This window comes from Marmota monax, unplaced genomic scaffold (assembly GCF_021218885.2).
Source record: "Marmota monax isolate L192 unplaced genomic scaffold, Marmota_monax_Labrador192_F-V1.1 WCK01_AAM20220418_F8-fsc00050, whole genome shotgun sequence".
NCBI lineage: Eukaryota > Metazoa > Chordata > Mammalia > Rodentia > Sciuridae > Marmota > Marmota monax.
The window spans coordinates 12,648,218-12,665,390 of NW_026694552.1; the positions used below are offsets into that span (position 1 = coordinate 12,648,218).

General features: G+C 31.1%; 1 protein-coding gene across 1 annotated transcript in view; it reads left to right on the plus strand.

Moving 5' to 3' along the window:
- Positions 1-17,173, plus strand: part of Htr2c (5-hydroxytryptamine receptor 2C) — a 235,278-nt gene that overhangs the window by 190,575 nt on the left and 27,530 nt on the right. Inside the window, exon 5 of the mRNA XM_046420878.2 lies at positions 7,121-7,321. Coding sequence (XP_046276834.1) covers positions 7,121-7,321 — 201 coding nt within the window. The remainder of the gene's footprint in view (positions 1-7,120; positions 7,322-17,173) is intronic.

A 17,173-nucleotide genomic window follows, 5' to 3' on the forward strand; every position in this document is an offset into this window, starting at 1 on the left:
TGATTTTGCCAACAGGTTTTAGTTGTATCCTGTAGGAGAGATCAGGTTGAATGTGCTCCCTCCAGAAATGGAAGACTATTAATGGGTAACTTTGTTAAAAATTCAAAAAGTCATTTTATCACTTTTGTTTCTGTGTTATGAAAATAAAATTGATTTTTTACATGTTGGCTTTTTATCTAACAATCTTTCTAAATTTACTTATTAATTCTCAAAATGTATCTGTAAAGTTGTTTCATTTTTCTAAGTACACAGTCATGTTTTCATTTTTCTACTTAAATCCTCAATATTTTTATTTCTTTTACTTACCATAGCATGCTAATGAGTAACTCTGGTACAGGGCAGAATGGATGTTGTTATAGTGGACATTCTTGTCTCTTTCAAAACTCAAAGGAAAGACTTAGACTTTTAACTACTAAGTATAATATATGTTATAAACATTTGGTCGGTTTTCTTTGGGAGATTAAGAATTAAGGAGACTTAATTTAGTTTTCTAAAATTGATTTTATCACGAATCACATTGAATTATAGAAAAAAAATGTACATACATCATGTACACCCACAAGAATGGGTAGTTATACTCCATGAACGTATATGTCAAAATACATTCCACTATCATGTATAACTATAAAGAAAAAACCCACAGTAGGTATAGTGGCCCTACAGCCTACCAAACTAGAGGGGTTCACAAAAAATCTTAATTTTTTTGAAGAAAGTATTTTAATATAGCACACTAATCAACTCAACTCTATATCAATACAGTTATAACATAATTTTTAACATGAAAAAAGCATATGAATATTGAATTGCAGGCTTGGGTAAAGTCAATAAATATGCGATCAGTAAAAATGAATAAATAGAAAATAGTAAGAAAAAAGAAAAATGTATATATTAACTTATTCACAGAATAAAATGACACACTTTTAAGCTTTCTTTTCAAGGTTAATCTTGCCTCATGAATGCTGCTGGGAAATAGTAATAATCCCTATATTTATCCCCAAAATCTGTATATGATTGATTTTTTATGCACATTTGGTACCATAAGTAAATAGATCTGTGTTTTCCCATCCCCCCCAAAAATATATATAGTATGACCTTCCATTTGTTTAGATGTAAATTCATATTTTTCCATAAGTTTTCATGGTTATTTCCTAATATAGGTCTTGAGTCTATCTTGTTAAAGTTTTAGTAAGATATTTTATGAATTCTCTCACTGTTGCTAATGGACTATTTTGTCTTTATTCCATTTCCAGCCTTGTTCTTAGACTATTTCAAACTCTAGATTATTTTATATTTATCTTGTATCATGTAATTTTCATGTACTAAATCCAGTACTGTTTTTAGAAAAGTGTCAGATTTGCTAGGCCTATGGTCACCCAAAAATAGACAACAGATAATTTGATCCCTTGCTTTCTAAAGCATAAGAAAATAAGATACAAATTATTCACAATATTATCTTGGTGAAAATTAATAAAATAATGAGTAATAGGATAAGTTGGCATCCTGTCCATTTCCCAAATTTAATGTTATTGATATGTATTGATGGCATTACTATTTTTAATATTTATTGTTGGTTTTTGGTAAATTACCTTTATCATATTTATAAGAAGGCCCCTTTTATCCCTATATAATTGAAATTTTAATTAGAAGTAGTTTCTCCATTTAATCAAATTATCTTCATTACCTATTAAAAATCATAAAATTTCTTCACAATTGTTAACAAAGAATTTTATTAGTAAATTTCATGGTATTAAATCACCCTTGAATTCCTGAAATAACTCTTGTTTTTTCACGATGTATTATTCCTTTGATATTTTTACTGGACTCTGTTAATATTTTATTTGGGATTTTGAATCTATATCATTGAATGCTATTTGTCTCTAATGTTTTTTAAGTGTTTTTGGAGTTTTGCTATTTACACTATATTGTTTTATGAAATGCTCTGGGAAACTTTTAAATGTTATTATGGTTACTCATTTTTTCATGTATGTTAACTTAAACAAATTAATTATAATTTCTAATTTCCAAGTTCTAGAAATTGGAAATGTGATTATTGTGGTATTACTTCACAATTCTCCCCAAATTACTATACCTTTTAATTATATTGTCAGAATACTGGACTATTCTTTTCTCCAAGGCAAAGATTGTCTCCATTGCTTCATAGGAATAAAATCTTTTATATTTCTTTTAAACAAAAGAAATGAAAGATGAGAGTGTCATTTACTCCATCTTTACTACTTTTTTCAATATTGTTGGATATGTCTGTGATTCTGGAGTTATTAAAAATCATGTACTCCTTGAGTAAATGAGTGAATGAACATATAAAATATGAAATACTGTGTGCAATTGTTTCCTCTGAAAATCAGATTTTATTTCATCTAACTATGAATTTACTTGCCCCATGGAAAATGTGCAATAGTCTCTTTGTTATGTAACTCCTTCCAAACTTTCCATACATTCCTTATGTGAAATATACATGAATCACATAAATTTACCCATCATTCCAAGCAGTATGGATTGAATAGTAGAAAAATAAAACAGGCAGTGATTGTTCACCCAATGGAACTTATATTCTAGTGATTATGGCAATAGAATTCTCCCACATAGTAATAGTGAAGACATACTTGTGCATTTAAAGCACAATTGGAAAAGCAATTTTTGCAGGTGAAACATGTTGAGTAGAGTATCAAAATCTTCAACACAATCAACTTTCATGATAGATACAATCTGAGGAAGGTACAAAAAATTATTAACAATAATGAGCATCCACAAAGACATTTGGTCCAAAGAATTTCTGGTGATAGCTTTTCTTTATTGTACTGGTTAAATCCTACTGATTGGTAGTTATGGTCAAGTAAGCTGCTCTTGAATCAACCTTTCAGCAGATAAATAAATAAAACACAAAAACAAATTATCTGATTTACTGGAGAATAACCCAATACAGAATTCTGGAGGGTCTAAACACTTTGAAGAAAGTCATAACACTGATTGAGTTTCCAGCTTCCATGATGTATAATCTAAGTTGAAGATATAGTGTGCAATGATAGGTGGATAAAACTACAATAAATAATCTTCAGTTTTTGTGGTCTAAAGAACCTGAGAAAATAATTTGAGGAAATATCAACACTGAAAGGTGACAGAGTATCCAGGAATGGGTAGAGATAGAGGGACCACAAAATTTTTGTACAGTATTCAAAATATGCATAATTAAAACTTGATTCTTATAAGAAAAAGATATTAATTGTAATCCCCAGGCTAGCTACTAAGGAAAAAACTAAAACATTATACAGGGAAAAAAAATAAGAAGTGAATCGAGTAGTTTCTTATAAAAAGGTCAGTTAATCACAAATGAAGGCATTACTGAAGGAAATGATGGTATATATTATATAGAAAATGATGGAAGTAAATCTTTTCCTAACTGTAATTAATTTAAATGTGAAATGTATTAAACTAAAATTAAAAGGCAGAGACTAACAGAATGAGCAAAAATATATTATCCAACTATATACTGCCAACAAGAAACTCAATATCTCAGGACACCTGGATATTGACAGTGAAGGAATGTTCCATGTAAATAGTAACCAAAGGAGAGTTAAATTAATGTCAAAAAAATAGAACTTATATGAAAGACAAAGGACATCATAAGTTCATAAAAAGGTAAAGTCACCAAGAAGATACAAAACCTATAAACATATATGCACCTAACAACAGAGCCCAACAAACACAGGAAGCAAAAAGTAAAAGAATTGAAACAAGAAAAAGAAAACATACCTACAATAATACCTGGAGACATCATACCCTATTTTAAACAATGTATAGACCAACTACACAGATAAATAAAGAGATAGAGGAATTAGAAAACTCTATAAAGGGCCGGGAATGTGGCTCAGTGGTAGAATGCTTGCTTACCATGTATGTATGGGTTCAATCCTCACTACTGAAAACACACACACACACACACAACTGTAAAGCAGCTAATTCTAATAGACATAGAGAATAATCCATCTAATAACATATAGAATGTTCTCTGAGAAAGACCATATGTTTGGCCACTAAACAAATATAAATTAATTAAAATATTATTATTCAAAGTATATTCTCCACAATGGAGTAAAACTAGAAATCAGCAATTAGAAAGAAAATTGACAAATTTGAACATATACAGATATTAAACAGCATACTCACTATTAAATGGCCAATGAGTGAAAAAAGAAATCACAAAATAAAATTTTAAAATATTTTGAAAAAGAGTGAAATAAAAACTTACCAAAAATTATGGTATGCAGCAAAAACAGTGTTTAGAGGGAAATTTATACTATAAATGGCTACATTTATAAAGAAGAAAGGGGCTGAGAGTACAGCCCAATTATAGATCATGTTCTTAGCATATGTGAGGCCTTGGTTCCATTCCCAGCACCACAAAAATAAAGAAAAGGATTGGTTAAAAAAAGCATTTGACCCAGCTATTGCCCTTCTTGGACTTTTCCCTGAAGACCTTAAAAGAGCGTACTACAGGGATACTGCTACATCGATGTTCATAGCAGCACAATTCACAATTGCTAGACTGTGGAACCAACCCAGATGCCCTTCAATAGATGAATGGATAAAAAAAAATGTGGCATTTATACACCATGGAGTATTACGCAGCACTAAAAAATGACAAAATCATGGAATTTGCAGGGAAATGGATGGCACTAGAGCAGATTATGCTTAGTGAAGCTAGCCAATCCCTAAAAAACAAATACCAAATGTCTTCTTTGATATAATGAGAGCAACTAAGAACAGAGCAGGGAGGAAGAGCAGGAAGAAAAGATTAACATTAAACAGATACATGAGGTGGGATGGAAAGGGAGAGAAAAGGGAAATTGCATGGTAATGGAGGGAGACCCTCATTGTTATACAAAATTATTACATATAAGAGGTTGTGAGGGGAATGGGAAAATAAACAAGGAGAGATATGAATTACAGTGGATGGGGTAGAGAGAGAAGATGGGAGGGGAGGGAGGGGGGATGGTAGAGGATAGGAAAGGTAGCAGAATACAACAGTTACTAATAGGGCATTATGTAAAAATGTGGATGTGTAACCGATGTGATTCTGCAATCTGTATTTGGGGTAAAATTGGGAGTTCATAACCAACTTGAATCTAATGTATGAAATATGATATGTCAAGAGCTTTATAATGTTTTGAACAACCAATAAAAAAAATTAAAAAAAAAGCGGTAAAAGAAAGATCCTAAAGAAGGATATAACATAAATTTATATCCTTAAGATATAAAATAGAAAAAGAACTAGAATAAAAGAATAAGCTTCATTCAACTAGAAAAAAAAATGATAAAGACAAATAAAATAGAGTATTGGAAAAATAAAGAATCTTAAGAATATCAGAAGTTGAGATTCTTTGAAAAGATCAAAAAAGTTGACAAACCTTTTAGCCAGAATGACTAAGAAACAAAAGTGATCACACAAATTATGAAAATAAGAAATGACAATAAGAGCATTTCTACTGACCTTCCAGAAATTAAATAGATTAGGAAAAAATATAATGAACAATTGTGCTCCAATAAAGTAGAAACCCAGAAGAAATAGTCTAAAGATAATTATAACAAGTAAAGACTTGAATCAGTTACCAAAACCTCCCAACAAGGAAAAGACAAGATGACTTCGTTGATGAATTTTACCAAACATTTAAAAAATTAACACCAGTCCTTCTCAAACTACATTTTATGGGACCAACTTTATCTTAATACTCAGGCCAGATAAAGACAGCACAAGAAAACCATAGACCAAGATCGTTTATGAATATAGATGCAAAAATTCTGAACAAAATATAAATGAACTCAATTCAGCATGATATTATGCACTATGACCAAGTGGGAATGTAAGAGCAGAGGGAAGTAAACAAGCCATAAGGTCATCTCCATTCCTGCAGAAAAATGTATTTGACAAAATCCATCACTCTTTTATGATGGAAAACAAAAACACTCAACAAACTAGGAATAGGAGAAAACTTCCTCAGCATGATAAAAGGGATTAATGAAAATCCCCAGCTAATATCATAATTTCATAATCAGTAGTTTAAAAAAAGCTGAAAGAATTCCCTCTAAGACCGGGAATAAAGAGAAGATACCCACTTTCTTTATTTCTATTCAGTGTTGTATTGGAAACTGTATCTAGAGAGATTAGGCAAGAAAAGGAAATAAAAGAGGAAAATTGAAAAAGAAGAAATAAATTATCTATATTTTCAGATAACATGATCTTATATAGGAAAATTAAAAACAAAAACAAAACAAACCCACCCACCATATATATATATATATATATATATATGATCTATATATGAGATCAATTCAGCAAAGTCACAAGAGACACTATTAATACATGAAAATCAAATCTAATTATATACAAGGCAGTAAACAATCCATAAAAAAATGAAGTACTGATGCATGCTACAAAATGGATAAACCTCCAAATCATTATGCTAAGTGAAAGAAACCAGACACAAAAGGTTACAAATTCCAATTATATGAGATATCTAGATTAAGTAAGTTTATAAAAACAGAAAAAAAGATTGTAGAGATTTCCCAGGGCTGGAGGAGGGAAGTAATGAGAGAGGGGCTGACTGGTTAATGGGAAGTGATTTCCTTTTTGAATAATTAAATTTTTGAGAACTAGAGAGAGGTGATGGTTGTGCAATATTATGAATGTACTAAATGCCATTGGATTGTACACTTTAAGTGATTCATTTGGGCAGGGCAATAAGCCACGGAGCCTTTTACCACTGATCTACATTCCAACCCCTTTTAATTTTTTTATATTTTGAAAGAGACAGGGTCTATCTAAGTTACTGAGGCTGGCCTCCACGAACCTCCTACCTCCAACCTCCCCATTATAGGCAAGCTCCACAGTGTCTGGCAGTTTTATGTTGTATAAAGTTTACAGCAATAAAAATTTATGCAACACTGATAGCATCATCATCATCATCATTATGGAAATTAATGCTTCTGAAATTTCACTTTCTTTAAAAAGCTTAGATTAAGAATAAAAAATTAGAGCGCTAAAATTGAAAAGTGGATTTAGTCAATTTGAATAACATATTTTTGTCTTCTCTCTGTTCTCTTTCAGATTATGTCTGGCCACTACCTAGGTATTTGTGCCCCGTCTGGATTTCTTTAGATGTTTTATTTTCTACTGCGTCCATCATGCACCTCTGCGCTATATCGCTGGATCGGTATGTAGCAATACGTAATCCTATTGAGCATAGCCGTTTCAATTCGCGGACTAAGGCCATCATGAAGATTGCTATTGTTTGGGCAATTTCGATAGGTAAATATACTCCTGGCCATTAGAATTGCAACGGCTATGCTCAATACCTTCGGATTATGTACTGTGAACAACGTACAGACGTCGACTGGTAACGTTGTATATGGCTGGGATTGTTAGGAATTATTCTTAACCTATTTATCTGATATTTAGGTTAACAATAATGAAACAAAATGACAAATATGAACATATAGGATATGACAAATATGAACATATAGGTGTAAAGTTTTCATTTATAGTGCTAAGTTAGTTCTTACTTTAGTATGCCAACGAATTCTGCAACACAGATACAAAGCCTTGTGCGTATTTAAAATGCGTTGACCATTACAAAGATTAAAAAAATCTAAATCTTGGAAAAGATACATTTGTCCCAGAATATTAGCCTTAATGTTTTAATTCTAATTCCACATCCTTTTCAGTGGAAAATTAATAATATGATCTGGATCTTTATGAAGAAAACAGGTCTCAATGTTTGCTAAATTTGTTAAACACAAAATATACTATTTCTCCTCAGCTTTAATTGTCTTCTTGAATTCTGGTTATACAGAGAGAGGAGAAACTATTGATTTTTTTAAGGATTTGGGGAAAAATTTTATTGGGATGTGGAGAAATTTAAAGAGACAGAAATGGTCATGTTATTGCTAATATTTAAGATATTCATAAATACTATACTAATGCTACTATTAAAGTAAAGCAGGTTAACTCATTGGATTTAGGGCTTTTACAGCCCTCTTTTATCTCCTTCCAGTTGAGCTTTTTCTTCTTTTGAAGAAAAATAATTTTTCTTCAAACCTATGTTTCTGTAAAAGATTTAGGTAAATTTGCCAACAAGATCAAAACCTCTGCACAATCTTCACTGATATCTTCTAGAAATTTGTCTCTGGGTTTATTGATGAATTTAATTTGGTTAAGTTATTTATTTTAAGTTTTAACATCGTTCTTTGTAGATTGTTCTATCAGTATATACAATACAAACACCTTTGGATAAGAAGCCATGAAATTTTTCACAAATATAAATGGATTCTATATATATAATTTGACTTAAAATTTTAAGAGTTCACAGATTTTAATGTCTCTACCCCAAGGTGCTCATCTAAAAAGAATCCAGTTCTTACGGTACTTACAAAGAAAGTATATACGTAAGTGAAATTAGAATACTAGGGTCATCGGTTTCTAGAAATGACAGACTGGGTAATTTGCAATGACTCTTGGGCTAAAGAAAACTAAAAATATGAATAAAATACTAAAATCTCAGATAATCTAATAAAATAGTGTGTGTTTATGTGGCCAAAATTTAGAAAAAGACAGAAGTCCGGGAAAAATTATGACATTTGGTTCACTTTTGCCAAAGATGTAATTGCCAATCTAAAGATATGACCAACAGATTGGGAAACATTTCATTGCCTCATCTTTGATCCACAAAGTTGGACCAAAGTAAGATTACAGAGTTTGGCAAGGGTCAGCCAATCTGAATTTAATTTTGGGATCCCAAAGACCTGTAGTCTAGGAATAAAGAAGGAAGAAGATTAAACATCTATGACATGAAATTCAACTCTGGTTCAAGTCATATAGGTAGCCAAGAAAAATCTTGAGCCTTGAAATTGGATTAACATGTTTTCATATTATTCATGTTTACAGCTTATTTGGCATAAGCAACAAAAAAAAATCTTAAGCTCCAATTACTTCTTTTAATAATTTTCAAATATAGTCACTGAAACACAGTGATAAGCAGATATAAAAGAAAAACAATACTTGAACCAGACATGGGACAATGAAATATAAAAGAAATGAACTTAAAGCTATTTAAGATGGTCGAATTATCAGACATAGACTTTAAACAACCATTTGTAAGGTGAACATGGCAATTATAAGCTAAACTTAAATCTTTCAGCAAGAAACTGTTAAGGGTAACATTAAGATCTGAGAAACAACCAGAAAATTTGGAGCTTAAGTATAATATGAAAACCTAAGAATTCAGTGCCAGATTAGACATGGCTATAGAGAGAACTATTAGAGATTTGAAAGAAGAAACTCTGATGAATGAAGCATGGAAAATTACAAGGATAGAAAACAGAGATTAGAGTACAAGAGGATAGTAGACATACAGTATAGAACAAGAAGAGTTGCACAAGGAGAGAGAAGAAAGGCAGAAAACCAATATTAGAAGAGCTAATGGTTTTTAGAATTGATGAAAGACATTGATTCTCATATTTAAAAGCTCACCAAGTCTCAAACAGAATGAATAAAAGGCAATCAACATCTGGAACCATCAGAGTAATATTGATGAAAAAGAGAAAAAATTTAATATCAACCTTAGAGAAAAAAAATAGATAACTTCAGTATAGATAACTTCAGTAGAGCAATCATAAAATGGACAAATGTTTTCTCAATAGCAACAATGAAAGCCAGATGTTGGGATTATACTGTCAATACACAGAAAAAAAAAAGAATATTAAGCCAGAGTCACATTCTCATCAGAATTAAACCTCAAAAATTAAAATGAAGTGAAGACAGTATAAGACAAGCAAAAACTGACAGAACATGCCAATAGCAGACTCCTACTTAAGGAAATACTAATGGGTGTGCTTAGAGCAGAGGAAAATGGTCACAGACGGAAGGTTAGATATACAGGAAGCAATTAAGAGCAGTGAAAATGGTAAATGTGTTCTTAAATATAAATAAGTATTGACTGTAGAGCACAATAACAATAATGTCTTCTGGGTCTCAAAGTATTTATTTACCTAAATGCATAAAATAATAGCCTATAAGTAAAGAGCATTGAAAATAAGCTTCTTTCATTGTCCAGGAGAAAGAGAAAAGGTGATATTTAATATTAAACTTTAATGAATAAAGTATAACTTGCACATTAAAGGGCAACTTCTAATAGCGTAGAAAAAAACATTTAACTTCCAAATTTAAAGTTATAATAAATCCAAAAGGAAGCATTAAAGTTAAAAAAAGAAACAGAGATGGTTGGAAAATAGAAAACACATATTCAATGGCAGAATTAAAACCAAATGCATCCCTAATTATATTAATTATAAATTAACTAAATATTCTAAGACTGGTCAGAATTTGCAAAAAGCAACCAACATATTTAAAGCATAAGGTAAATAAAAGCTTAAGGAAAGTGAGAGGCCAAAGGTCTTTCACCCAATGGAAATAATGGCATAGCTATATTAATATTTTCAGAATAGACTTTTTGACAAAAGAATTATTCTGTAGAAGGAAGGTCACTTTGTAATGATGAAAGACTTAAATTCACCTGGAAAATATAATGAATTCATAAGAACATAGTAATATGGCCTTAACATTTAGAAAGGAAACAAGACAGAATCACAAGGACAGACAGACAAATCTACACTCATGGTATAAGATGTTAATAAAACTCTCCCAGTGATTATATGAGGACAGTGAGCAAATGTGAACCTAGAAGTGAAAAATACATATTCCTGCCATTTGCATACAAAAGACTTATAAAAAAATTGGCCACATATTTGGTCATAAATCAATCATCAATAAATTTGAATGGGTGGGATTCATAAAGTGCATTTTCTTTGTAATGCAAATAAGATAGAAATGATTAGCAGGCAGATAACTAGAAAATCTCCATATATTTGTAAATTAAGAAATTATTTCTCAACAAACTTTGACCACATGGATTTAGAATCCATGGATGATTCTTACCTGGCCTATTTATTACGAAGGTGATTGTGCAATGATGATTTTTCTCAATGTTATCATTTTTTTCTGCTTATATTAGTTGGCATTATACTCTAAGGAAGGATTTTCCCTCTAATTCTTTGTTATTTATTTATTCATATTAGTAGGGATTTCTAGATTGTTTAATATTCAATGTAGCATATGTGATTTGTTATTGCCTTTAATTATTTTTATGCTCAAATTGTCCCAGATTTCTCCAATGAGAACTCCTTTTGATATGTGTCATCAGTTTTTGAGAGCTTTCTTACTTTCTGACATAAATTATGCTAGGCTCACCTTTCACTTCCCATTATCCAGTCCTAAAATTAGCCATTTGTTTTTTACAAGGAACCATATTAGTGAGCAATTGCTTTATAAACTGGGAAATGAACATTAAGTATGCTTGTTGCTTTTGGGATATTATTGCTCCTATTTATCCATGCCTTTAATCACAATCCACTAACATAGGATTCCTCTGCTAATTCCTAATTTCTTATTTTTATTCATTTTTCTCATAGTGAAAAACCTGATTGCAAAAGCATTCATTTGCTTATTTATTTATTTTCAAAAGCCCACAGTGTATTTTGGAATTAATATACCCATACCACTATCAATTTTAAAAAATTCAGCATCTAAAATTTCATGTGTATGTATGTGTGTCTATAAAATATTTTGCTCTGAAAGTTTATAGCATTGCGTTCAAAATTCTAGGGTTAGTTTCAATTCTTTTTGTTCCATGTGTTTTTGTTTTTGGTACCAAGAATTGAACTCAGGTATTCAAAACGAACCTACATCCTAATCCCTTTTTATTTCTTATGTTGAGCAGAATCTTGCTAAATTGCCCAAGCTGGCTCTGAACTTCAGAATCTCTCCCACTACTTTTCTTATGCCCAGCCACTTCATATGATGTTCTGACATTTTTATTTTAAATTTATTTTATATTATTTTTATATTTTTAAAAATATCTTAAACTAGATTAAGGAAGTTCCCTTTCATTCAATATTTTCTGTGACTTTTTGTAATGAATAGGTGTTAGTTTTCTAAAAGTCTTTTCTCCATCTAGTGGAATGATAATAGAATTTTTTTCTTTCTTCTGTTAGCATGGTTGATTGTATAAATTTTGAGTTGCAATCAATCATGCATTCCTGGAATAAATCCCACTTGATAATGAGAGCTTTCTTTTTTCTGTGTCATTGGATTCTGTTTGATGTTTCAATTAGAATTTTTGCTTCCATTCTCATGAGAGATTTTGCTGTCATTTTCTTTTCTTTGGTGGTATTCTTGCCAAGTTTTGGTTTCAGGATTATGCAATTCTCATAAAATGAATTTCAAACTCACCCTCTCTCCTACCTTCTAAGTCTTTATAGAATCTGTCTTTTTTCATCTTTAAATGTTTGGAAGAACAAATGAATATAATCATAGAATGCTATAGCCATCTGAGCCTGTAGGGTCGTGTATGTGTGTGTGTGTGTGAGAGAGAGATGTGTATGTAAAAGGCCTTATTTATTTATTTAATTGCTTCAAAATGAATAGGAATATTACCATTTCTATTTCTTTTCATTTTTACTTTTGGTAAATTGTGATTTTAAAGGAATTTCATCTAAAGTTTCTAATTTATTGGCATAAAGTGGTATATAATAAATTGTCCTTTTATGTCTCCACAACCTATAGTGACTTCCTCTTTCATCCTAAGAATGGGTATCTCACTTTTCTCTTTTTCTGTTTATTTTTACTAAGAGTTTATAAATTTTATTTAATTTCTCCAAGAAATACCTTTTGATCACCAATTTTGTTCGTTGTCCATTTTTTATACTATTAATGTATGCTCTTATTTCCTTCTTTTAGCCTACTTTGGGCTTAATTTGATTTTTTTTTCCTCTAAATTTTTAAGAAAAAAAAAAAAACTTGATTGGGTGACCCTGGACCTTTCTTAATGATCTAATACGAATATCTAAATCTATAAGTTTTCCTCAAAATTCTGCAACCAAAAAAAAAAAAAAGGTTCAGAAGCGAATTAAAGAATTTTTAAAAAAATTAAAAAAGGTTAGGTTATGCTGCCATCAGATAAGGCTGATGACTCCATCATGAGATAGAGTGGTAGAGAAGAAACTTTTTGGTAATGAGCCAGCGAGTTGGAAAATGGAGGACTCTTGCTTGGAAAATGGAGGACTCTTGCCTGAAAGTTTCATCTTGCCTAGAGGTCACGGATGCTAAGCTTACATAGAGACTTTGCAGAAGTATATTTTTAGCCATAGCCAGGAGGGCGCCAGGGTAGTCAATTAATTCTGCAGCTACCAGCAACTCTGATGTCTTGATGTTATCTTAAAGGTCATGGGCCTTCCTGGTTCCTGTAAATCTACAGAAACATTACTGATTAAGATTCTTATGACTGCTGTCTTTCTTGTTGCCCTTTCCCTGACAAAGCTGACTCTAGCAGTTAATTGTTCAGGGATAAGGCACAAGGGAAGCAAAGTGAGAGAGATTTGCTAGGGACAAGTTAACCCATTCAGCAACAAGTTAACCCATTCAATTTGCTTTTAATTGTGTCCCACAAACTTCACCATACATTTTCATTTTAGTTCAGAATATCTACTAATTGCCTCATGATTTCTTCTTTAATCCTTAGATTATTTACAAGTCAGTGGTTTACTTTTCACATTTGAGGAAAACTTGAAGATATATTTCTTACCAAGTTGTAGTTAATTCTGCAGTGGTCAGAATATCTATCTGTATATCTCTGTCTATCTGTATCTCTATAGTATGCTTCCATTATATGACTTTCATTGACATTGTCATTTGGTCCCAGCATATAGATTCTCAGGATAAATTCTCCTCATTGTGCATCAAACTAATGTTTTCTGATGTTGCTGAATGTGGTACCAGAATTTGTATTTTGCAAATTTTCTCTCCTTTCTTAAGTTAGTTTAAGAGTTGTGTTAAAATTTCCATCTGTGACTTGTCTATCTCTGCTTTTAGTTCTTTTAACATTTACTTTATAAGTTTGGGGGCAATGCTATTTTGTTTCTTTAATAAATATGACTATCTCTTCCTATAGGATTGAGGTTCTTATCATTAAGAAATATTTCTTTTTATCTCTCCTAATACTTTTTTCTCCTGAGATCTAATTTTTCTGATATACTAATTTCTTGTCAGTTATACTATTTCCTGTAGCATATCGTCTTCCAATCTTTTATTCTTAAACTGACTATTCTTATATTTTAAGTAAATCACTTATAAACAGAATCTAGCTGTTTATGATTTTTTAAAAAAAATTCATTTAGTTATTTGTTCTAATCAGTTATACATGACAGCAGAATGCTGTTTGTTTCATTGTACACAAATGAAGCACAATTTTTCACTTCTCTGGTTGTACTCAAAGTAGGGTCACACCATTCATGCAATCATACATGTACCTAGGGTAATGATGTCCGTCTCATTCCACCATCTTTCCTATACCCGTTCCCCCTCCTCTCCCCTCCCTCCCCTTTGGCCCATCCAAAGTTCCTCTACTGGTCCCATGTCCTCCCCCATTATGGATTAGCATCCACTTATCAGAGATGATTATGTTATGTTCCCTTTGTGATCTCAACTTAATTCTACTATCCTTAGAAAACTTTTTGTATGATTTTAATTCAGAAAATGGTTGATGATTGTTAAAGTCAAGAGTATGGTTAACATTGCTAAGTGTCCTATGTGCCCCTGGGAAAAAATAAATTTTGGTATTTTTGATTGGATTATATTTGTTAGAATTGACAAATAATTGCATTTGGACACATTATTCTTTATATATCAATAGTGCATGTTGTCCTATAATGTTGTTGAAGCCTTCTTTTTTTATTGGATTTCTTTCTACTAATTCCATAGATTACTAACTAAGAGGTATTTAATTCTCTGACTGCATCTGTGGATTTTTCCACTTCTACTTTAAGTTCAACCAGATTTTACTCCATGAATTTTTAATCTATACCAATAGGTACACAATTAGAACTCACAAATATTCTTAACAAATTAAAATGTTATGATATTACTATAGCGATTCCAGCTGTTTTTTTATCTAAAAATTTTTTTTAGTTATAGTTGCACACAATAACTTTATTTTATTTATTTATTTATTAATTTTTTAAAATTACACCTGGACACAATATCTTTATTTTGTTTATTTTTATGTGATGCTGAGGATCGAACCCAGTGCCTCGCATGTGCTAGGTGAGCACTCTACTGCTGAGCCACAACCCCAGCCCCTCCAGGTGTTTTTTTTATTAGTGTTAACATACTAAAATTTTTTTTCATCCTTTAATTTCCTCTTGTTGAGTTAATTCACATAAATTCACACTTTTAAAGTATAAAATTCACAAAATTGTATAACCATCCCCCCTAGCCAAGCTCACAACATTTCATCACCCCAAAGAGAAACTACTTACCTATTAGACATTACTATTCACTCATCTTCTCTCTAGCCCTAGGCAAATACTTACCTATTTTTTGTCTCTATGAGTAGCTATATTCCAAGCATTTCTTATAAAGATCATATACTATAAAGTCTTTTTATGTCTCACTTCTTTCAAGTAGCATATTTTCAAACTCTTCCATGTTTTATCAAGTGCCAGCATTTCCTTTGTCTTTATGGCTCTTCTGAATAATGGAATACTATTGTTTCGATATAATACAATATATGCATTCTTCTGTTTTCAGACTTTTCTTACTGTGAATAACACTGCTGTGAATAGTCATATACAAGTTTCTGTGTAGACATATAGACATTGAGATATTAGCAATTCTTATGAGTAGAATTCCAAGATTATATGATAACTATATTTTTAACATTTTTAGGAATGCCAACCTGTTTTCTAATGCAGCTGTACCATTTTAAGTTCCCATCAATCATGTGGGAGATACCAATTTTTTACATCCTCATCATGTCCATCTTTATAATTATTTTCATCCTTTTGCATGTAAAGTGAAATCTCATTTTGCAGTTTTGATTTGTATTTCCCTAGTTGCTAAAGATATTGAGTATATTTTCATAATCATATTGGCCAGCTTTTGTTTCCTTTAGAGAAATGTACCATCAGATTCTTTACTTAATTTTAATTGGGTTATTTATCTTTTAACTGTAGAATTGTGAAAAATCTTTATTAGTCCTAGATTTAAAAAAATGCTTGAAAGGTATAAGATGCATAAGATATATGCTATTCTATTAGTTTTCCTTTCACTAGCCCTGTCCCCACAGGGTTCAAACTCAGGGACTTATGTTCTACCCCGCAACCACATCCCAGCCCTCCTTTCACTTCCTTCATGTTGTATTTTCACCATAAAGATTTTCATTCTGATGAATCAAAGTTATCTACTGTTGTTTCCTCAGTTGACTTTGGTTTTGGTGACATATCCAAGAAGGTTTTATCTGGCCCAAGATCAGAAATATTTACTGCTATGTTTTATTCTAAGAGTTTTGATAATGATAGCTCTTTATATTTCAGTCTTTCATTTTGTTTTTTATAAACATGATGAGAGAAGGAAGAAACTTTCTTTGCAATGGTAAAGACAGTTTTTCACATTAAATTATATAGGCATTCTTGTCAAAAAAAAGTTGACAAAAAGAAATTTATTTCTGGACTCTTGGTTCTGTTCTATTGATCTATAATATTCTATTTCAGAACTACACAGTATTAATTACTGCAACTTCAGAGTGCATTTTAAAATGGGGAGGCTTGAATACTCCTAATTTGTTCTTTTTAAATATTGATTTGATGGGGCTGGGATTGTAGCTTAGTGGTAGAGCGCTTGCCTAGCATGTGTAAGGCACTGGATTTGATTCTCAGCACCACATATAAATAAATAAAGGTCCATCAACAACTAATAAAATATTTTAAAATAAATAAATAAATAAATATAGTGATTTGACTTTCCTGGGTTCTTTGCAGTTCCATATGAATTTTATAAACAGTCTGTCAATTTCAAAATAAATAAATAAGCTATCTGGGACTTTGATAAGAATTAGTTGAGTCTTTAGATTAATTTCAAAAGTATTTCTATCTTAACAATATCAATATTTCAATTCAGGAGATATCTGTCCATGTGCTTGGATATTCTTTAATTTCTTTCAAAAATTGTAGTTTTCAATATTTAGGTCTTGAATTTCTTTTATTAAATTTA